Source organism: Macaca fascicularis, chromosome 11, assembly GCF_037993035.2.
Source record: "Macaca fascicularis isolate 582-1 chromosome 11, T2T-MFA8v1.1".
In the NCBI taxonomy this organism is placed as follows: Eukaryota; Metazoa; Chordata; class Mammalia; order Primates; family Cercopithecidae; genus Macaca; species Macaca fascicularis.
The window spans coordinates 118,202,997-118,225,500 of record NC_088385.1 but is presented as its reverse complement, the minus strand read 5'-3'; the positions used below and the strand labels follow the sequence as shown (position 1 = coordinate 118,225,500).

The following is a 22,504-nucleotide window of genomic DNA, read 5'->3' as shown; positions in this document are numbered from 1 at the left end:
CATCATACATACAAATGTGTAACACCATGTTGGAGGATAATTTGACAGATTCCATCCCAGTTTTAAATATGCACAGTTTTGGAGCAAGCAGTTCCACTTCCTGGGATAGCTGTACTTGCCCAAGGTCACATAGACTTATTTTTAGAGGCAGCAGGAAAGTGGAAAAAGTCAAAATACCCATCAGTTAGGTAAAAAACTGTGGCGCATCCATGGCCTGAAACACTTTCCAACGGTGAAAAAGAATGCAGGTGACAGAATTATTCTTTTTTTTTTTTTTTTTGAGATGGAGTCTGGCTCTGTCGCCCAGGCTGGAGCGCAGTGGCCGGATCTCAGCTCACTGCAAGCTCCGCCTCCCGGGTTTACGCCATTCTCCTGCCTCAGCCTCCGGAGTAGCTGGGACTACAGGTGCCCGCCACCTCGCCCAGCTAGTTTTTTGTATTTTTTTTAGTAGAGACGGGGTTTCACCGTGTTAGCCAGGATGGTCTCGATCTCCTGACCTCGTGATCCGCCCGTCTCGGCCTCCCAAAGTGCTGGGATTACAGGCTTGAGCCACCGCACCCAGCCTACAGAATTATTCTAACATGGGAAGGTGTCCACAAAATGCTGTTCATTTTTCTTTTCTCTTTTTTTTTTTTTTTTTTTTGAGGCAGGGTCTCACTCTATCACCCAGGCTGGAGTGCAGTGGTGTGATCTCAGCTCACTATAACCTCTGCTTCCCAGGTTCAAGTGATCCTCCCACCTCAGCCTCCCAAGTAGCTGAGATCATGGGCTTGAGCCACCACACCTGGCTAATTTTTGTATTTTTATTTTTCATTTTTTTTTGGGACAAGATTTGGCTCTGTCACCCAGGCTGGACTGCAGTGGTGTGATCTTGGCTCCCTGCAACCTCTGTCTTCTGGGCTCAAGCCATCCTTCTGCCTTATCCTCCTGAGTGGCTGGGACTATAGGCACGCACCACCACGCCCAGCTAATTTTTGTATTTTTTGTAGAGACGGGGTTTCGCCATGTTGCCCAGGCTGGTCTGGAACTCATGACCTCCAAAAATCCTCCCGCCTCAGCCTCCCAAAGTCCTGGGATGACAGGTGTGAGCCACCACACCCAGCCTAGTGTTCATTTTTCAAAACAAGTTGCAACGCACTATGTGTGTCATTTCATCTATATAGAAAAAAAGGAGAGGAAATTAAGTGTATATATGTTCTTGTATGTGTTCAGAAAGTGCCAAGGAGACATTAAAAAACTGAAGTGTAGGCTGGGCACGGTGGCTTACACCTGTAACCCCTGCACTTTGGGAGGATGAGGTGGCAGGATTACTTGAGGTCAAGAGTTCATGACCAGTCTGGCCGGCATGGTGAAACCCCGTCTCTACTCTACTAAAAACACAAAAATTAGCCAGGAGTGGTGGCTTATGCCTGTAATCCCAGCTACTAGGGTGGCTGAGGCAGGAGAATCGCTTGAACCTGGGAGGTGGAGGTTGCAGTGAGCTGAGATTGCACCACTGAACTCCAGCCTGGGGCTTGGGTGACAGAAGACTCCATCTTAAAAAAATACACACACACACACACACACACACACACACACACACACACACACACAGAAGAGTGTGACTGAGAGGCCAGTGTGGAGGGACTTATTTACTTTTTTAGTAACTTGTTTTTTTCCTGTACTGTTCGGTATATTTTAAAACTATGAATATGTCTTTTTTTTTTTTTTTGAGACGGAGTCTCGCTCTGTCGCCCAGGCTGGAGTGCAGTGGCCGGATCTCAGCTCACTGCAAGCTCCGCCTCCTGGGTTTACGCCATTCTCCTGTCTCAGCCTCCCGAGTAGCTGGGACTACAGGCGCTCGCCACCTCGCCCGGCTAGTTTTTTTTTTTTGTACTTTTTAGTAGACACGGGGTTTCACTGTGTTAGCCAGGATGGTCTCGATCTCCTGACCTCGTGATCCGCCCGTCTCGGCCTCCCAAAGTGCTGGGATTACAGGCTTGAGCCACCGTGCCCGACCAAATATGTCTTATTTTTATAATAGAAATTGTAGTGAAAATGTTGGGGTTTGTGTACATCCCTCTGGGAGGGGGGCATCACCTGCATTTAAGACTCAGAGGAATTTGTGTCCCAAAAAGGGAAAGAGCCCTAGAAGAGATTTCTCCACTGTGGCTGGCAAGGACCTTAGCACTGGCTGAGGACTGAGCTGGAGTTCTGCAGTGATTGGGGTTCTCTACATCTTCCTGGAAGGAAGTTTTTAAAGCCGTGGACTGATAATTCCAGGTACTCTCAGACTGCATTCACCTCCCTTTGTCCCATCCCAGACCCAGGTCAGAGCCAGATGCCTCACACAGGGTCCTGGATGCCCTGGGGCTGACTCCAGTGCCCTGGGATCTCACCATGGGCACTTTTATCTTTTTTTTTTTTTTTTTTAATTTAATGTTTTTAGAGACAAGGTCTTTCTCTGTCGCCCAGGCTGGAGAGCAATGGCAGGATCATAGTTCACTGCAGCCTTGAATTCCTAAGCTCGTGCGGTCCTCCTGCCTCAGCTTCCTGAGGACTACAGGCATTCACTACAAAGTGTGAAGTTTGTATGCATGAAGTTTGCAGCTAATTTTAGAAAGCTTTTTTATTTTTTTGGAGATGGAGTCTCACTCTGCTGCCCAGGCTGGAGTGCAGTGCAGTGGTGCAATCTCAGTTCACTACAACCTCCGCCTCCTAGGTTCAAATGATTCTCCTGCCTCAGCCTCCCTACTAACTGGGACTACAGGTGCCTGCCACCATGCTTGGCTAATTTTTGTATTTTTAGTAGAGATGGGGTTTCACCATGTTGGTCAGGCTGATCTGGAACTCCTGACTTCAGGGGATCCACCCGCCTTGGCCTCCCAAAGTGCTGGGATTACAGGTGTGAGGCACCGTGCCCGGCCTATTTTTTATTTTATTTATTGATTTTTTTTTTGAGATGGGGTCTCACACTGTCGCCCTGGCTGGAGTGCAGTGGTGTGATCTCGGCTCACTGCAACCTCTGCCTCCCAGATTCAAGCGATTCTCCTGCCTCAGCCTCCCAAGTAGCTGGGACTAAAGGCATGCGCCACCACGTCCAGTTAATTTTTTTGTATTTTTAGTAGAGATGGGGTTTCACCATGTTAGCCAGGCTGGTCTCGAACTCCTGACCTCAGGTGATCCACCTGCCTGGGCCTCCCAAAATGCTGGGATTACAAGTGTGAGCCACCATGCCCAGTCATTATTTTTTTTTAGAGACAAAGTCTTGCTCTGTTGCTCAGGCTGGCATGCAGTGGCATGATCATAGCTCACTGCAGCCTTGAATTCTTGGGCTCATGCGATTCTCCTGCCTCAGGCTCCTGAGTTGCTAGGACTACAGGCATGTACCAACACGTGTGAAGTTGGTATGCATGGAGTTTTCACCTAATTTTTTAAAGCTTTTTAAAGATATGGGATCTTGCTGTGTTGCCCAGGTTGGCCTCAAACTCCTGGCCTCAATCGATCCTCCCTCCCTGGCCTCCCAAAGCACTGGAATTACAGGTATGAGCCACTGCGTCACAGCTCCAGACACCTTTTCAAGGCAAGTAGGAGCCAACCCAGGTGGGAGGCGGCCTCTCTGATTCCCACCTGCTCCGTACCTAGATTGTTGTCTGTGAGGACCTCCTTCACCCTCTTGGTGATGGAGTACGTGTCCAGCTCGGGGGACATGGCAACGATCTCCTGGATGCCCCCTGGGGCCTGGCCGCCCGAGTACATCTTCCCGCTCAGCGAGGAGCTGGAGCGGCCCTCTGGCTGCTGGTTCTCCTTGCTGCTCTCCAGGGACAGGCTCAACGGCTCCTGGGAGCTCTTCTCAGGCTCTGTGGGGCTGGGGGGTGGGGATGGTGAGGACCTTGGTTCTGTGGGACTGGCTGTGGGCCACAGAGAAAGAGAAGGCGGTTACTATAATCTGGCACAGACACATCCAGTTTCGGGAAGCTTGCTTCTTACAGCCAAGAGTTGCCAACCACCCATTTTGCAACCACTGTAGTAATAATCACTCAGGTAGGGACCACCCTGGATGCTAAAACTAGTGGATGAAAGTTTTTTTTTTTTTTTTTTGAGACGGAGTCTCGCTCTGTCGCCCAGCCCAGGCTGGAGTGCAGTGGCGCGATCTCGGCTCACTGCAAGCTCCGCCTCCCGGGTTCACGCCATTCTCCTGCCTCAGCCTCCCGAGTAGCTGGGACTACAGGCGCCCACAACCGCGCCCGGCTAATTTTTTTGTAATTTTTAGTAGAGACGGGGTTTCACTGTGGTCTCGATCTCCTGACCTTGTGATCCGCCCGCCTCGGCCTCCCAAAGTGCTGGGATTACAGGCGTGAGCCACCGCGCCCAGCAGGATGAAAGTTTGATGAGGACTAGACTGGTATATTTACAAAGTCTCCAAGTATCTCCCCACATGATGCTTAGTAATTTTTTTTTTTTTTTTTTTGAGACGGAGTCTCGCTCTGTCGCCCAGGCTGGAGTGCAGTGGCCAGATCTCAGCTCACTGCAAGCTCTGCCTCCCGGGTTTACACCATTCTCCTGCCTCAGCCTCCCGAGTAGCTGGGACTACAGGCGCCCGCCACCTTGCCCGGCTAGTTTTTTTTTGTATTTTTAGTAGAGACGGGGTTTCACCATGTTAGCCAGGATGGTCTCGATCTCCTGACCTTGTGATCTGCCCGTCTTGGCCTCCCAAAGTGCTGGGATTACAGGCTTAAGCCACCGCGCCCGGCCATTTTTTTTTTTTTTTTTAGACGGAGTCTCGCTCTGTCGCCCAGGCTGGAGTGCAGTGGCCAGATCTCAGCTCACTGCAAGCTCTGCCTCCCGAGTTTACGCCATTCTCCTGCCTCAGCCTCCCGAGTAGCTGGGACTACAGGCGCCCGCCACCTCGCCCGGCTAGTTTTTTTTTGTATTTTTAGTAGAGACGGGGTTTCACCATGTTAGCCAGGATGGTCTCGATCTCCTGACCTTGTGATCTGCCCATCTTGGCCTCCCAAAGTGCTGGGATTACAGGCTTGAGCCACCGCGCCCGGCCATTTTTTTTTTTTTTTTTTAGATGGAGTCTCGCTCTGTTGCCCAGACTGGAGTGCAGTGGCGTGATCTCGGCTCACTGCAACCTCTACCTCCCGGGTTCAAGTGATTCTCCTGCCTCAGCCTCCCAAGTAGCTGGGACTACAGGCATGTGCCACTACGCCCTGCTAATTTTTTGTATTTTTAGTACAGTCAGGGTTTCACCATGTTAGCCAAGATGGTCTGGATCTCCTGACCTCACGATCCACCTGCCTCGGCCTCCCAAAGTGCTGGGATTATAGGCATGAGCCACTGCGCCTGGTTGATGCTTAGTAATTATAAAGGGAAAAGTAGCCACTTCACAGCAGAGAGACCTGGTTGGACTCTCTCTGTCACCCAGGCTGGAGTGCAGTGGCGCGATCTCAGCTCACTGCAACCTCTGCTTCCTGGGTTCAAGTGATTCTCCTGCCTCAGCCTCCTGAGTAGCTGGGATTACAGGTGCTGGTGGGCACCATCTTAACCAATGATCCAAGTTACTATCATCAATCACAGGATGAGTTGGCAACGTGGGCCTCCTGAGAGGATGGCCTGAAAAGGACACGGCATCACTTCTGTGATATTCCCAGCCCCAAGTACACAGCTCGAATCTGATTTCGAGGGAACATCAGGCAACCAAACTCAGACTGTCCAGGAAGTAACAGCCTCTACTCTTCAGAAAGGGCAACACTAGAAAACAAAGAAAGGCAGAACTGTCCAAATCAAAACATGAAAACTAAACACAAGTGATCTCGAATCTCATCCTGGACAGGGAAAAGAAATTTACATATTTTATTTAATTAATTCATTTTGAGACAGGGTCTTGCTGTGTTGCCCTGGATGGAATGCAGTGGCTTGATGATAACTCACTGCAACCTCGACCTCCTGGGCTCAAGTGATCCTCCCCGCTTAGCCTCCCGAGTAGCTGGAACCACAAGTGTGCATCACCATGCCCGGCTAATTTTTCTTTCTTTTTTTTTTTTTGTATTTTTTAGTAGAGATGGGGTTTCACCGTGTTAGTCAGGATGGTCTTGATCTCCTAACCTCGTGATTCGCCCGTCTCGGCCTTCCAAAGTGCTGGGATTACAGGCTTGAGCCACCGCGCCTGGCCTAATTTTTCTTTTTTTGAGACAAGAGTCTCACTCTGTCACCCAGGCTGGAGTGCAGTGGACTGCTCTCGGCTCACTGCAACCTCCACCTCCCGGGTTCAAGAGATTCTTGTGCCTCAGCCTCCCCAGTTGCTGGAATTATAGGCGCACGCCACCACACTCGGCTAATTTTTGTATTTTTAGTAGAGATGGGGTTCCACCATGTTGGCCAGGCTGGTCTCAAACTCCTGACCTCAGTGATCTACCTGCCTCGGCCTCCCAAAGTGCTGGGATTGCAGGCATGAGCCACAGCGCCTGGCCAAGATTTATATGTTGTATCTAAAAATTTATATAACATATAAAGGATATTACTGGGACAACTGAAGAAACCTGAATATAGATGGTAGGATACATGCCAGTATTTTACCACTGTAAAATTTCTTATTTTTGGAAAGCACTTGCTGAAGTATTTAGGGCTAAAGGGACAAAATGTCAATGAATTCCTCAAATAGCAGAGAAAGAGCATGATTGTGGCAAAATTAGTAACTGTTCAAACGGGGTACAGTACAGGAAGTTTGCTGTTCTTCTGTTTTAATTCTTCTGTAAATTAGAAGTTACCTCAAAACGAAAAGTTAAATAAACGGCAACAACTAAAGAAGTCAGCAATGATCTACAAGATCAACCACAGGAGACTGGCTGAATAACATACGGGAAATCCCTGCAGTGGGCTCTTCCGAGGCAATGAAAGAAAATGTAATGAAAAGATGTCCATAGTGCAATGTCACATTTAAAAAGCTAGACTGGGGACGGGTGCAGTGGTTCATGCCCGTAATCCCAGCACTTTGGGAGGCCAAAGTGGGTGGATCACTTAAGGTCAGGAGTTGGAGACCAGCCTGGCTAAATGGTGAAACCCCATCTCTACTAAAAAATACAAAAATTAGCTGGGCATGGTGGCGCATGCCTGTAATCCCAGCTACTCGGGAGGCTGAGGCAGGAGAATCACTTGAACCTGGCAGATAGAGCCTGCAGTGAGCTGAGATCACACCACTGCACTCCAGCCCGGACAACAGAGCAAGACTCTGTTTCAAAAAAAAAAAAAAAAGCAGACAAATTTTTAAACTACATTTTTCATTTTTTTTCTTTTCTTCTTTTTTTTTTGAGATGGAGTCTCACTCACTCTGTCAACCCAGGCTGGAGTGTAGTGGCATGATCTTGGCTCACTGCAACCTAGCCTCCTGAGTTCAAGTGATTCTCCTGCCTCAGACTCCCCCATAGCTGGGATTATAAGCGTGTGCCACCACGCCTGGCTAACTTTCGTATTTTTAGTAGAGATGGGGTTTCGCCATATTGGCCAGGCTGGTCTTGAATTCCTGACCTCAAGTGATCCACCCACCTCAGCCCCCCAAAGTACTGGGATTACAGGCTTGAACTACCATGCCTGGCCCATTTTTCATTTTTCAAAAGACATTTTGTGTGAATATATATTAGAAAAACGATGTGAAAGATATCTGGGGCTTGTGATCTCGGGTGGATGAATTTGCCAAGCCTCCGTCCTTGCATCTGTTAAATGGGGCCATAAGACACGTAGCATTACACACACACTGACCCTACTTGGGGCCATCGAGGGCCTCCATGAGATCACATGAGGCAAGGGCCCACCTCCACCTCCTCCACCACCTCTACCTCCTGGAGCATTAGAGGCACCCATGGGAGTCCCAGTGTGGGCTGAGCCTCCTGAGAAACCAGGACACGTGGGGGCGTCCCCAGGGAGGCAGCCCTAACGGGTTGGCAAGCATGGTGTGTGGTCTAGGAATCCCAGCGCTAGCCACACCTAATCCCAATAGAAAAAGATGCCTCTTCCTTGAGGCATTCGACTGCCGCCTGCTGGAAAGTTGTTAAAATAACCATTACAATGTATGACAGCTAAAAGAAAAGGGAGCAATAGCTTTACTTTCAGAAAAGACATCCGGAGCCCAGGAAGGGTTCCTTCCTTCTCTGTCGTGGGTGAGTCGGTCACATGGATCAGACCACTCCTATGCTCCAGAATCATCAATGGCTCCCCATTGCCCCTTGCACAAGAAATGTCTATCACCTTGTCTTGCTGATTAAGGCTCTGAACTCCCTTGTCCCTGCCTACCCCGCCAACTGGAGCTAGAGCATCCCCCTCACTCCCCTTCACAAACATCTAGGGTCCTCTCTAAGCCCCTATGTCTTTGCTCAGGCTGGTCTTGCCATCCTGAGGACTTTTCTTCTAATCCTGAATGCCTAAGCATTCCTCAAGACTCAGTCCTAAATGTCCCTTCCCTGAGGTCTATTAGACCTTTGGGGTCTAATAGCACCTTGAGTATATATTGTCACAGTTTGCTATAATTTCTTGCTTGGGCCAGATCTCTTCCTTACTGATGACAATGATGATGACGCTAATAAATTCCCTTTATTGAGCACTTACTACATGCCCAGTGTAGTATTATGTGCTTTATGCCTATGATCTCTTTTTAATTTTTTTTTTTTTAAATAGAGACAGGGTTTCACTATGTGGCCCAGGCTGGTCTCAAACTCCTGGACTCAAGTGATCCTCCTGCCTCGGCATCCCAAAGTGTTGGGATTACAGGCGTGGGTCACTGCGGCTGGCCAATGCTCATGATCTCAAGTGACCCTCGTGACACCTCTAAAAGGTAAGTACGATGTCATCCCATTTTATGGATGAGGAAACTGAGGTTCAGAGATGTTAGGCAATGTGTCCAAGATCACACAGCAATAAATGGCAAAGCCAGGACTTGAGCTGGGGTTGGGTTATGCCCCACACTGTCCTCTCATCTACCAACTGTGAGCCCCTTGAAGGCAAGGACTACAAGTTAGTCACAGATGAGTCCCCAGAGCCTGGGGGTAGGGCAGGGGCTCTGAGCAGATGCCTATGGAGTATTTTCAGCCAGGATCCCTGAGTACTCCTGAAAAGGGCAAGGTGAAGCTCCAGAGTTCCAAGTAGCAGCATCACAGCCCTTTGTGACCCTGGGCTCTCAAGAAGTCTACTGTGCCCCCTGCCCCAAGTGAGCTGATCCTGGCCATCCAGGTGGCATCCGTGTGATGCTGAGGCTGATGTGGGCATGTCCCAGGCTCACTGTTGCCAGCACTGATGCCATGCTGGTGTGGGAGGGCCAGCCTGGGAAAGTGAGAGTCTGTCCCAGGTATCTGCCCACTGTTGGCAGCAGGAGAGGGGCCGGGGCCAGCTGGAAAACTGACGGTCTTTGGGCCGGGCACAGTGGCTCACGCCTGTAATCCCTGCCCTTTGGGAGGCCAATGCGGGTGGATCACCTGAGGTCAGGAGTTTGAGACCAGCCTGGCCAACATGGTGAAACCCCATCTCTAATAAAAATACAAAAAATTAGCCGGGTGTGTTGGCACACACCTGTAGCCCCAGCTACTCTGGAGGCTGAGGCAGGAGAATTGGTTGAACCTGTGAGGCAGAGGTTGCAGTGAGCTGAGATCGCGCCACTGCACTCCAGCCTAGGTGAAAGAGCGAGACTCCACCTCAAAAACAAACAAACAAAAAAACCACAAAAAACTGAGGGTCTTTGAAGGCGTCTGCCTCTTGGAAAACTGTCTGCACCCATGTCCCAACCTAGAGGGTCAAGAAGCGAAGCGAACAGGATGACATGGAGATAAACTCAGATGACTGGCAGGAAAGAACACAGCCACCCCCGAATCCCACTCCCCCAGGCAGAAACCCACCTTTCTGACTCCTCGCACTTTGAGAAAGCGATGGAAAGGTTCAGAAATTATCTCTATCAGGAGGAGTGTGCTAAGTACAGGGCTGCGGGGTCACATGTGAACAACTGGGTTGTCTGGAGAGGGAGGTGATGACAGGGAGAGGGGGGGTCTTCCTGCCTTGGTGGGCTTGAGGGTGGGGCGCTAGAGCTGGCTGTGGGCAGCTGGGGACAGAGGAGAGAGCAGAGTGATCAACCCGTCCCACTCTGCCTGGGACTTTCCTTATTTTACTACAGAAAGTTCCAGATCCTGGGAAATCTATCTCTCCTGGAGAGATAGAGACGGTGCAAGAGAGATGGAAAGAGAGCCCTGGAGGGACAAGGAGGGTCAGGGAGCGAGAGACAGAGCAAACAGAGGGGGAGAGAGAGAGAGAGAGAGAGAGGTGGGCGGGGGGAGGGGAGACAGAGAGAGAGAGAGAGAGAGGTGAATAAAAAAAATGCAGAGTGAGAAAAACAGAAAGAAGACATTGGAGGTGAATGGGCGCGGTGGCTCAGGCCTGTAATCCCAGCACCCTGGGAGGCCAAGGTGGGTGGATCACCTGCAGTCAGGAGTCCAAGACCAGCCTGGCCAACGTGGCAAAACCTGTCTCTTCTAAAAATGCAAAAAAATTAGTTGGGTGCCTGTAATCCCAGCTACTTGGGAGACTGAGGCAGGAGAATTGCTTGAACCCGGGAGCCGGAGGTTACAGTGATCACACCATTGCACTCCAGCCTGGGCGACAGAGTGAGACTCTGTCTCAAAAATAAATAAATAAATAAATAAATAAATAAATAAATAAATAAATTGGAGGAGAGAGACAGAGACCAGAAGAGAGACAGAGGGAAGAAAGGGACTGTGTATGGGGACAGGACAGGGCTTCCTTGACTTTTTGAGAGTTCTGAGAAGCCTCAGATGGAAGGGTCTGGAATACTGATGCTGCCACGGTGGGTAGTGCTGATTACACCTGGGACTGCGCCTGGCAGTGGGCATGGGGATAAGGGCATGCTTTATAACCCTCCCATGGCATCTGGCTCAACCTCAGTAACGGGTATGGTCAGGGCTCCAGCGCTGGTCCCTGCCCGCCTCAGCAGCCAGGGCGTACACATGAGGGGCTGGGACAGGTCCTGACACCCAGCCCCACAGCCAGACTCTGTGGGACTTTGTGGGCAATGGATACACCCTTTTGCTTCCAGGCCCAGTGGGTTATGAACAAGCAGAGGCTGTGAGGGTGGATCTGCCATCACCACCCTCTCCCTAGGGCCAGCAGTTACAGTAGCCACTTCTAGGCCTGATTCCCTGATTATTATTATTATTGCTTTTGAGACAGGGTCTCGCTCTGTTGTCCAGACTGGAATGCACTCACTCCAGTTCACTGCAGCCTTGACCTCCTAGGCTCAAGCAATCCTTATACCTCAGCCTCCTGAGTAGCTGGGACTACAGGTACCCGCCACCACGCCCGGCTAATTTTTGTATTTTTGTAATTTTGTATTTTGTAGAGAAGAGGTTTTGCCATGTTGGTCAGGCTGGTCTTGAACTGACCTCAAATGATCTGCCTGCCTTAGCCTCCCAAAGTCCTGGGAACACAGGCGCGAGGCACTGCGCCTAGCCTTGGCTTCCTATTCTGGGAGAGCAGGGGACCCCCCCACCGCCACCTCTACTCACATCCCTTCCCAGGCTGTGCATGGTCCCACCTCCTAGCCGCTGCCCGTGCTGTTCCTTCCACAAGGAACACCATTCTCCATCTTCTCTGTTTACCTCTATCCTACCTGTAGTCAAATCCTTCCATGACAATAAAATTCAAAACCAAAACAATCAGACACTGGGGAAATGCAAATAAAAACTACAGTGAGATACCACTTACACACCCACCAGGATGGCTAGTGCCAACAAATGGGACATGACCCATGTTGGTAAGGACCTGGAGAAATAGAAACTCTTTGAACTTCCTCAGTAAGTTAAACACAGAGTTACCATATGATCTAGCCAACTGTACTAGATATATGACCAAATAACTGAAAATGGAGGTTCATACACAAATATGTACACAAATTTTCCTAGCAGCATTATTCAAAATGCCAAAATGGGGTCTAGCCATACAATGGAATATCATTTAGCCACAAAAAAGGAAGGAAATTCTGTTGCATGCTACAGCTTGTATGAGCTTGAAAACATGTTAACTGAAAGAAGCCAGCTACAGAAGGTCAAGTAGTACAGGATTCCATCTACATGAAACATTCAGACGAGGCAAATCCAGACAGAAAGAAAGTGGAGTTCCAGGAGCTGGGGGCAAGGAGGATGGGCAATGACTGCTGGATGGGTATGGGGTTCCTTTTTGGGGTGGTGGGAATATTCTGGAATTAGATACAGGTGATGGTCACACACCTTGTACACTTCAAAAATGGTTTAAAAGGTACATTTTATGTTATGTGATTTTTTTGTTTGTTTGTTTGTTTGAGACAGAGTCTCACTCTGTCACCCAGGCTGGAGTGCAGTGGTGCCATCCCGGCTCACTGTAACCACCACTTCCTGGGTTCAAGTGATCCTCTCGCCTTAGCCTCCCAAATAGCTGGGATTACAGGTGCCTGCCACCACGCCCGGCTAATTTTTGTATTTTTAGTAGAGACGGGGTTTCTCCATGTTGGCCAGGCTGGTCTCAAATTCCTGGGCTCAAATGATCCGCCCGCCTCGGCCTCCCAAAGTGCTGGGAATACAGGTGTGAGCCACGGTGCCCATCTGTTATGTGAATTTTACCACAATAAAAAAAGTTAGTTAAAACATAACACCACAGACCAGGCACAGTGGCTCACCACTCCAGCTTGGGTGACAGAGTTAGACTCTTTCTCAAAAAAACCAAAAACCAACCCCTCCCCCACCACAACACAATAAAACAAAAAATCAACCCCTCCCCCACCACAACACTGTAAAACAAAAAACACCCCCCACCACAATATTACACAACAAAAAACCAACCCCCTCCCCCACCACCACATTACAAAACAAAACCAACCCCTCCCCTACCACAACACTAGAAAACAAAAACCAACCCCTCCCCTACCACACTATAAAACAAACCCCTCCCCCACCACACTATACAACAAAACCAACCCCTCCCCCACTACAACACAGCAAAACCAAACCAACCCCTCCCCCATAACACTATAAAACAAAAAACACCCTTCCCCCAACCACAACACTATAAAACAAAAACCAATCCCTCCCCTACCACACTATAAAACAAAACCAACCCCTCCCACCACAACATTATAAAACAAAACCGGCCGGGCGCGGTGGCTCAAGCCTGTAATCCCAGCACTTTGGGAGGCCGAGACGGGCGGATCACAAGGTCAGGAGATGAGACCATCCTGGCTAACACGGTGAAACCCCGTCTCTACTAAAAAATACAAAAAACTAGCCGGGCGCGGTGGCGGGCGCCTGTAGTCCCAACTACTCGGGAGGCTGAGGCAGGAGAATGGCGTGAACCCGGGAGGCGGAGCTTGCAGTGAGCTGAGATCCGGCCACTGCACTCCAGCCTGGGCGGCAGAGCGAGACTCCGTCTCAAAAAAAAAAAAAAAAAAAAAAAAAAAATAAAACAAAACCAACCCCTCCCCTACCACACTATAAAACAAAACCAACTCCTCCCACCACAACACTATGCAACAAAAAACCAACCCCTCCCCCACCACAACACTATACAACAAAACCAACCCCTCTCCCACCACATTACAAAACAAAACCCCTCCCCCACCACATTACAAAACAAAACCCCTCCCCCACCACACTAGAAAACAAAAACCAACCCCTACCCTACCACATTATAAAACAAAACCCCTCCCCCACCACAACACGATACAACAAAACCAACCCCTCCCCCACCACAACACTATGCAACAAAAAACCAACCCCCTCCCCACCACCACATTATAAAACAAAACCAACCCCTCCCCCACCACAACACTATGCAACAAAAAACCAACCCCCTCCCCCACCACATTATAAAACAAAACCAACCCCTCCCCCACCACATTATACAACAAAAAACCAACCCCCTCCCCTACCACAACATTACAAAACAAAACCCCTCCCCCACCACATTATAAAACAAAACCAACCCCTACCCCACCACAACATTATACAACAAAAAACCAACCCCCTCCCCTACCACAACATTACAAAACAAAACAAACCCCTCCCCCACCACATTACAAAACAAAACAAACCCCTCCCCCACCACAACACTAGAAAACAAAAACCAACCCCTCCCCCACCACAACACTATACAACAAAACCAAACCCTCCCCCACCACACTATAAAACAAAAAACCAACCCCCTCCCCCACCACAACACTATACAACAAAAACCAACCCCTCCCCTACCACACTATAAAACAAAACCAACCCCTCCCACCACAACACTATGCAACAAAAAACCAACCCCCCACGACACTATAAAATAAAAACCAACCCCTCCCCCACCACAACACTGTAAAACCAAAACCAACCCCTCCCCCTCTATAACACTATAAAACAAAACCAACCCCTCCCCTGCCAGCACATTATAAACAAAGACCAACCCCTCCCCCACAACAACACTATAAAACAAAAAAAGGATGGAAGTCTTTTGTGAGGTAGGCTCTTGGTAGGCGCATTTGGGGACCCTAGGGGGCAGGGAGCCTGATGGCCCACAGCCAGGGGTGCTCATCCTAGCTCTGTCACTCACTGGATGGTGGCCTTGGGCAAGTCACTGCACCATCGTGCCTCTGGATTTCCTTATCTGTGAAATGGGAATGATAAACAGTCCCTTTGGGGGAGACTGACATGAAGATTACAGGACAAAGCACTTTGATCACTGGTTATTAGCATGACTGCTTTTTTTTTTTGAGATGGAGTCTCCCTCTGTTGCCCAGGCTGGAGTGCGGTGGTGCAATCTCAGCTCACTGCAAGCTCCGCCTCCTGGATTCACACCATTCTCCTGCCTCAGCTTCCCCAGTAGCTGGGACTACAGGCCCCACCACCAAGCCCGGATAATTTTTTTATTTTTAGTTTTTGTATTTTTAGTAGAGACGGGGTTTCACCGAGTTAGCCAGGATGGTCTCAATCTCCTGACCTTGTGATCCGCCTGCCTCAGCCTCCCAAAGTGCTGGGATTACAGGCATGAGGCACCGCACCTGGCCAGCATGGCTGCTTTTAATCCTTGTTACAGCCTTATGGAGAGGAGTTTTAAAATCAAACATTGTATTTATAAACTATTAAAAACATATAGAAATATACAGAAAACAATACATAAGTCCTCTCCTCCCTTCCACCCATCACTGTAATCGATACTGACACTTCACTCCCGTCACTTTCGATCTCTTTTCTTGTTTTAAAGAAATAGGAAAGGGCCAGGTGCGGTGGCTCACGCCTGTAATCCCAGCACTTTGGGAGGCTGAGGCAGGCGGATCATGTGAGGTCAGGAGTTCGAGACCAGCCTGACCAACATGGAGAAACCCCGTTTCTACTAACAATACAAAATTAGCGGGGCATGGTGGCGCATGCCTGTAATCCCAGCTACTCAGGAGGCTGAGGCAGGAGAATCACTTGAACCCAGGAGGCAGAGGTTGCAGTGAGCTGAGATCATGTCATTGCACTCCAGCCTGGGCAACAAAGCAAGACTCTGTTTCAAAAAACAAAAAAAGAATAGGAAAGGAGCAGAGCAGACAAAGTCACCACTCCTGCCTCTTCCTGGCCTCCTCCCTGCCCAGTGCAACCTCCCTCCCCAGCTGGGGGGCTGCCTCGTTATACATTTCATTTTTTTTTTTTTTTTTTGAGACGGAGTCTCACACTGTTGCCTGGGCTGGAGTGCAATGGCGAGGATCTCGGCTCATTACAACCTCCACCTCCAGGGTCATGAGATTCTCCTGCTTCAGTCTCCTAAGCAGCTGGGATTTCAGGCACGCGCCACCATCCCCAGCTAATTTATGGTATTTTTAGTAGAGACGGGGTTTCACCAGCACCCCCTGAGATGCTCCTGCCCACACTCACCCTGGGAGGCACCAGGCTGCTGGCCCACCGCCTGGCCGAGCTGATCGGAGAGCCACAGCTGCATGCGGATGAAGGGCTCCCGCCCCTTCTGCGTCAGCTTGCTCCATGGCTTCGGCCGGGACAGCATGTCGCTCACACTGCCCTGTGACAGGCCCAGCACCTGCGAGGGGTGGGGCAGGGGGGTAGGTCAGCAGGCCCCTGGGACATGGGCCTGGCCCTCCCTCCCCTCCCCCACTTTTTTTTTTTTTTTTTTTGAGACAGAGTCTCGCAAGATCTCAGCTCACTGCAAACTTCGCCTCCCAGGTTCAAGTGATTCTCCTGCCTCCGCCTCCTAAGTAGCTGGGACTTATACCAGGCTGGTGCATGCCTGGCCAATTTTTGTATTTTTAGTAGAGATGGGGTTTTGCCATGTTGGCCAGGCTGGTTTCGAACTCCTGACCTCAAGGGACCCACCCAACTCCACCTCCCACAGTGTTGGGATTATAGGCGTGAGCCACCACGCCCAGCTTCCCCTCCCTTCCCCTCTGTCAGAGTCCAGGCAGCCTTCATTTGTTCCTCATAGGTACCTGCCATGTGCCTCTGCTGTGCCCTTCCCCTCTGGTACCCTCCCTGATGTCCCTATATGTAAAAATCCTTCAGTACCCCCTCCTCCAGGAAGCCTTCCCTGACCTCCCACTTAAGTCATTTCTCCCTCCTCCGAGCTTGCCTGGCCCTTTGCCTATTCCCTATTTAAGAGGTGACACTTAAAACTGGCATTGCAGGGGCACCAACCAATCAGGACGCACTGAGGTCCCCTGGCTGGGGTGAGCCTTACTTAACCCTTTATTTTTAAAATTTTATTTATTTTTGCGGGGGGGATGAGGTCTTGCTCTGTTGCCCAGGCTGGAGTGCACTGGTGTGATCATGGCTCACTGTAGGCTCGACCACCTGGGTTCAAGCAATTCTCCCACTTCAGCCTGCTGAACAGCTGCGCACCACCACACTCAGCTAATTTTTTTTAAAATTTATTTTGTAGAGATGGGGGTCTTGCTACATTGCTCAGGCTGGTCCCGAACGCCCCCCCCCTTTTTTTTTTTTTTTGAGATGGAGCATCATTCTGTCACCCAGGCTGGAGTGCAGTAGCGAGATCTTGGCTCGCTGCAACCCCTGCCTCCTGGATTCAAGTGATGCTCCTGCCTCAGCCTCCCAAGTAGCCAGGACTATACAGGCGCAAGCCACCACGCCCAGCTAATGTTTGTATTTTTAGTAGCGACGGGGTTTCTCCATGTTGGCCAGGATGGTCTTGATCTCTTGATCTGCCCACCTCAGCCTCCCAAAGTGCTGGGATTACAGGTGTGAGCCACCGCCCCCGGCTTAATTTTTGCATTTTTTAGTAGAGACGGGGTTTCACCACGTTGGCCAGGCTGGTCTCAAACTTCTGGGCTCAAGAGATCTTCCCACCTCCATCTCCCAAAGTGCGACTCTCAGAGTGCGACTTGGTGAGCCACCAAATCCTGCCACATAACCCTTTAGTGGCTGGACCTCAGGCGATCTGGAGGGGCCTGGAGGAAGGGAGTTAAGTGGCTGTTTACTAGCCAGGATGGAAGCATTACCCGGTTTTAACAACCATGGAGCAGAACGGTGACCCTCCTTCCTGCGGGGCCCAGGGACAGGACTCAGAAATGGAGGGCCTGGGGCCCTGGGGTCCCGTCGGCCTGCTTGGGTGGGCATCCTGCTTCTCAGACATCTCCCAGAGCCCAGACGCTGTGCGCCCGCCCTGCACTCACCTTCTCCCCGAAGATCCTCTGGCAGATGCCGTTCTTGGCCAGCTTCTCCTTGACCTGGCGGGTGAGCTCCAGCGTGTCCACCTCACGGTACATGTACAGCTCGTACTGCTCGGGAGTCAGCGGCGGCACGGTGGGCTTCAGGGTGCGCGGCACGTAGGCCGGGTAGTAGGGCAGCCGCGCGCCCGCCTCGGCCGTCGCACCCTCAGCCTTGAGCTCGCCCGCCCTGGGGGGCTCGTCCTCCGCCCCTGCCACAGCCTCGTCCTCGGGGGGTACCGGGGCCTCATCCCCGCGGGGCCAGGCGCGGCCATTGGGCTGGCCAGAATAGCCGGAGGAGGAGGAGGAGGACAGTGAGGGCGACACGGAGGCGTAGGGGCGGCTGAGCAGGCCGCGGTCGGAGGCCCAGTGGTGGTCGAAGTAGCCGGCGTCGCCAATCTCGGACTTGACCTTGCGGATGATGCTCTGCACGAAGGCGGCGGGGGACAGGACCGGGAGTGGCGCCTGCACGGGGACCCCACCGCCCTCCTCCTGCTTCACCAAGGCCGGGGCCCCGTTCTGGCTCGCGGTGGCCAATGACGGCCGCTCCGGAGGCGAGGGGGGCACCGAGCGGCCCCTGGGTGCCGCCTCCATTTCCAGCAAGGCCTGTTGCTGCGCCTGCATCTCACGGCGTGCCTGCTCCAGGATGCTCTTGATGGCGTCCTCCGAGGTGCTGGCAGGGCCCGCGCCATTGGCAATGCTCAGTGGGGCCGCCGAGGTCTTGGGCTCGCCTGCAGGGAGGGGACAGGACGGCCCGAGGCCCAGGGTCAGGGCATGGCGTGCAGGGGATGTTCATAGCATCCCTGTTGATGCCAGCAGGGTGTCCAGGCAACCTCTGTGTCCAGCAACTAGGGATTGGCTAAGTAAATCATGATCCCTCCCTGTGGCAGAATATTAGGCAGCCACCAAAAATTCGGTTGGCAGTGAGGTTTTGGCATATGCAGAGAACATACTCATGGGGATAATGCAATGTAAGAACACACCTGACTTCTGTTTTGTTTTGAGATGAAGTCTCACTCTGTCACCCAGGATGAGGATGGAGTGCAATGGCACGATCTCAGCTCACTGCAACCTCTGCCTCCCTGGTTCCAGCAATTCTCCTACCTCAGCCTCCCCAGTAGCTGGGATTACAGGCGCGCACCACCACGCCCAGCCATTTAGCTTTAGTAGGGACGAGGTTTTGCCATGTTGGTCAGGCTGGTCTCGAACTCCTGAGCTCAAGTGATCTACCCCTCAGCCTCCCAAAGTGCTGGGATTACAGGCATGAGCTACCGTGCCCAGCCTGACCTGACTTTTACATAGGCCACGATCCAACCATGCAAATGTTTAAAGACAAAGAAAACACGAAGGCACAGAAAAGGGGCTTGTTCACTTGTTCTGTTTTTTAAAAAATTCTTTAAAAATATTTCCTTCCTTCCCCGTTTCCCTTCCTTCCTTCCTTTCATAGAGATGGGGTCTTGCCATGTTGCCCAGGCTGGTTTCAAACTCCTAGCTTCAAGTGATTCTCCTGCCTGGGCCTCCCAAAGTGCTGGGACTGCAGACATGTGCCACCATGCTCAGCTAATTTTTGTATTTTTTGTAGAGACGGGGGTTTGCTATATTGCCCAGGCTGGTCTCAAACTCCTGGACTCAAGCGATCTGCCCTCCTCAGCCTCCCAAAGTGCAGGGATTACAGGCGTGAGCCACTGTGCCCAGCCCTTCACTTGTTCCAATAGCAACGAATCCAAATGCCCATGCAGAGAATGGATCAAAAATAGTAGGATGGGCCAGGCACAGTGGCTCACACTGGTAATCCCAGCACTTTGGGAGGCTGAGGCAGTCAAATTGTCCGAGTTTAGGAGTTCGAGACCAGCCTGGGCAACATGGCAAAACGCAGTCTCTGCAAAAAATACAAAAATTAGCTGGGCGTGGTGGCTCACACCTGTACCTCAGGGTCTGAGATGGGAGGATTGCTTGAGCCTGGGAAGTCGAGGCTGCAGTGAACCAAGATTGCATTACTGCACTCTGACCCAGGTGATAGAGTGAGACATCCATCTCTAGAAAAAAAAAAATAGTGGGATGATCACACAATGGAACACTGTACAGCAGTGAAAAAGTCCTCATGCAAAATCACACATGAATCTTTTTTTTTTTTTTTTTTTTAAAGAGATGCAGTCGTCGGGCGCGGTGGCTCATGCCTGTAATCCCAGCACTTTGGGAGGCCGAGGCAGGCAGATAACGAGGTCAGGAGATCAAGACCATCCTGGCGAACACGGTGAAACCCCATCTCTACTAAAAATACAAAAAAATTAGCCGGGCGTGGTGGCGGGCGCCTCTAGTCCCAGCTTCTCGGGAGGCTGAGGCAGGAGAGTGGCATGAACCCGGGAGGCGATGGAGCTTGCAGTGAGTGGACATCGCGCCACTGCACTCCAGCCTGGGAGACAGCGAGACTCCGTCTCAAAAAAAGAGAGAAAAAAAAAAAAAAAAGATGCGGTCTTGCTGTGTTGCCCAGGCTGGAGTGCAGTGGCTCAATCTCAGGTGCGATCATAGCTCTCTGTGGTCTCAAACTCTTGGGTTTAAGTGGTTCTCCTCCCTCAGCCTCCCGAGGAGCTAGGACTACAGGTGTGAGCTACTGTGCCCTTTGTGTAAGACCTAGTAACATAATATTGAGTGAAAAAAGCAGGTCCAGGCTGGGAGCAGTGGCTTATGCTTATAATCCCAGCACTTTCGGAGGTGGAGGCAGGAGGATTACTGGAGCCCAGGAGCTCAAGACCAGCCTAGGCAACAAAATGAGACCCTGACTCTACAAAAAAAGTAAAAAAAAAAAAAAAAAAAAAAAAAAAAAAAAAGCCAGGCATGGTGTTGTATGCCTGCGGTGCCAGCTGAGGCAGGAGGATCACTTGATCCTGGGAGGTCGAGGCGGCAGTGAGCCATGTTTGCACCACTGCACTCCAGCCTGGGCAACAGAGGGAGAGCCTGTCTCAAACAGCAACAACAAAAACAAATCCAATAAGATGGCATTCAGTATCACAAGTTTTGTTTTTTTTTTTGACTGAGTCTTGTTCTGTCGCCCAGGCTGGAGTGCAGTGGCGTGATCTCGGCTCACCTCAACTTCTGCCTCCTGGGTTCAAGCAGTTCTCTTGCCTCAGCCCCCCGAGTAGCTAGGATTACAGGCACTCAACACCAGGGCCAGCTAATTTTTTTTTTTTTTTTATTTTTAGTAGAGACGGGGTTTCACCGTGTTAGCCAGGCTGGTCTCAAACTCTTGAGCTCAAATGATCTGCCCGCCTTGGCCTCCTAAAGTGCTAGGATTATAGGTGTGAGCCACCACGCCTGCCCGGCATCATGTGTTTTCTATCAAGTTCCATAACAAACAACATAAACAATATATGATTTAGTGAAAAATATTTTCTACAAATGGCAAACACAAAGGAACAACAGGACAAAAATTTAGAATGAAAGACATCTCTGGGGAAGGAAGGCAGGGGTGGGATGGGGGAGGAAAATGCCAGATGTCAGTTATTGGGAATTTTCTAAATCTTGGGTTGGGCAATATGTTCCCAGAGGTTCATTCTGTCATTTACATGAATGAATGAATGAATGCATGAATATACACACACATATATACACATATATATGCACATGTGTACACACATACACACACACACACACCCGGGAGAAGGCCATGCAGGCAGCAGCCCTATGAGTGTGCCATGAACCAAGGATAATAGATGGATCTGTGCCCTGAGGAATGACAATTAACCAGTAAATGAAAAGGTGCTTCCCTCTGCCTTCAGAGTAGCGTTCCCGACACTGGAGTCTCTCCAGCTCTGTAGAAAGCCAGATCAATGTAACCCCTTCTTCATTATCTTTGTGTAGTTTTCATCCTAGTGGGTCCTCTTAGACCCATTAAAAATAATTTTCATTGCTTTTCCAATTAAACAGTAATATAGCAATGGAACATTATTTTGTCATAAAAAGGAATGAAGCACCGACAGGGGCTACAACAGGAATGAGGCTTACAAACATGGGGCTGAGTGGAAGAGGCCAGACGCGAGGTAGCACACATGATATGATTCCATTTACACAAAATGTGCAGAATAGGTCAATCCACAGAAACAGGATGCAGATCAGTGGTTGCCAGGGGCTGGGGGGACAGTGGAATGGAGAAGCACTGCTTAATGGGTATAGGGTTTCCTTCTGGGGTGATGAACATGTGTGAACTGGAGAGAGATGATGGTTGCATAACACTGTACTAAATACTACTGAACTGTACACTTTAAAATGGTTAATTTTGGCCGGGCACGGTGGTTCACGTCTATAATTCCAGCACATTGGGAGACTGAGGCAGGCAGATCACTTGAGGTCAGGAATTTGCGACCAGTCTGGCTAACGTGGTGAAACCCTGTCTCTACTAAAAATACAACAATTAGCTGGGCATGGTGGCGCGCACCTGTAATCCCAGCTACTCGAGAGGCTGAGGCAGGAGAATTGCTTGAACCTGGGAGGTGGAGGGTGGAGGTTGCAGTGAGCCAAGATCACACCACTGCACTCCAGCCTGTGCGACAGAGCAAGAGACTCTGTCTCCAAAAAAAAAAAAAAAAAAAAAAAAAGGCTTAATTTTATGTTACGAGAATTTTACCTCGATTAAAAAAACCTCATATTTGCCTACTACGGGAGCACAGAAGAGCATGCAAAAAAAAGGACAAAAAGTCAAGATGAAAATGAAAGTCCCCCTTACTGTCTCCTAGGGGCAACCACATGAAATATTTTCAAGTATTCCCTTCCAGTCTGTTTTCTTTCTTTTTTTTTTTTTTTTTTTAGACG

At 50.3% G+C, this 22,504-nt stretch overlaps 1 protein-coding gene across 18 annotated transcripts in view; it reads right to left on the bottom strand.

Moving 5' to 3' along the window:
- CUX2 (cut like homeobox 2) overlaps positions 1-22,504 on the bottom strand; it is a 322,161-nt gene that overhangs the window by 12,461 nt on the left and 287,196 nt on the right. For 17 of the 18 annotated variants that reach the window (XM_045365941.3, XM_065524814.2, XM_045365942.3 and 14 more), the window contains 3 exons: positions 17,666-18,429; positions 15,900-16,059; positions 3,621-3,890 (listed from right to left, as the gene is read on the bottom strand). In XM_045365941.3, coding sequence (XP_045221876.2) covers positions 3,621-3,890; positions 15,900-16,059; positions 17,666-18,429 — 1,194 coding nt within the window. The remainder of the gene's footprint in view (positions 1-3,620; positions 3,891-15,899; positions 16,060-17,665; positions 18,430-22,504) is intronic. The other variant, XM_065524819.2, reaches the window with a different exon arrangement.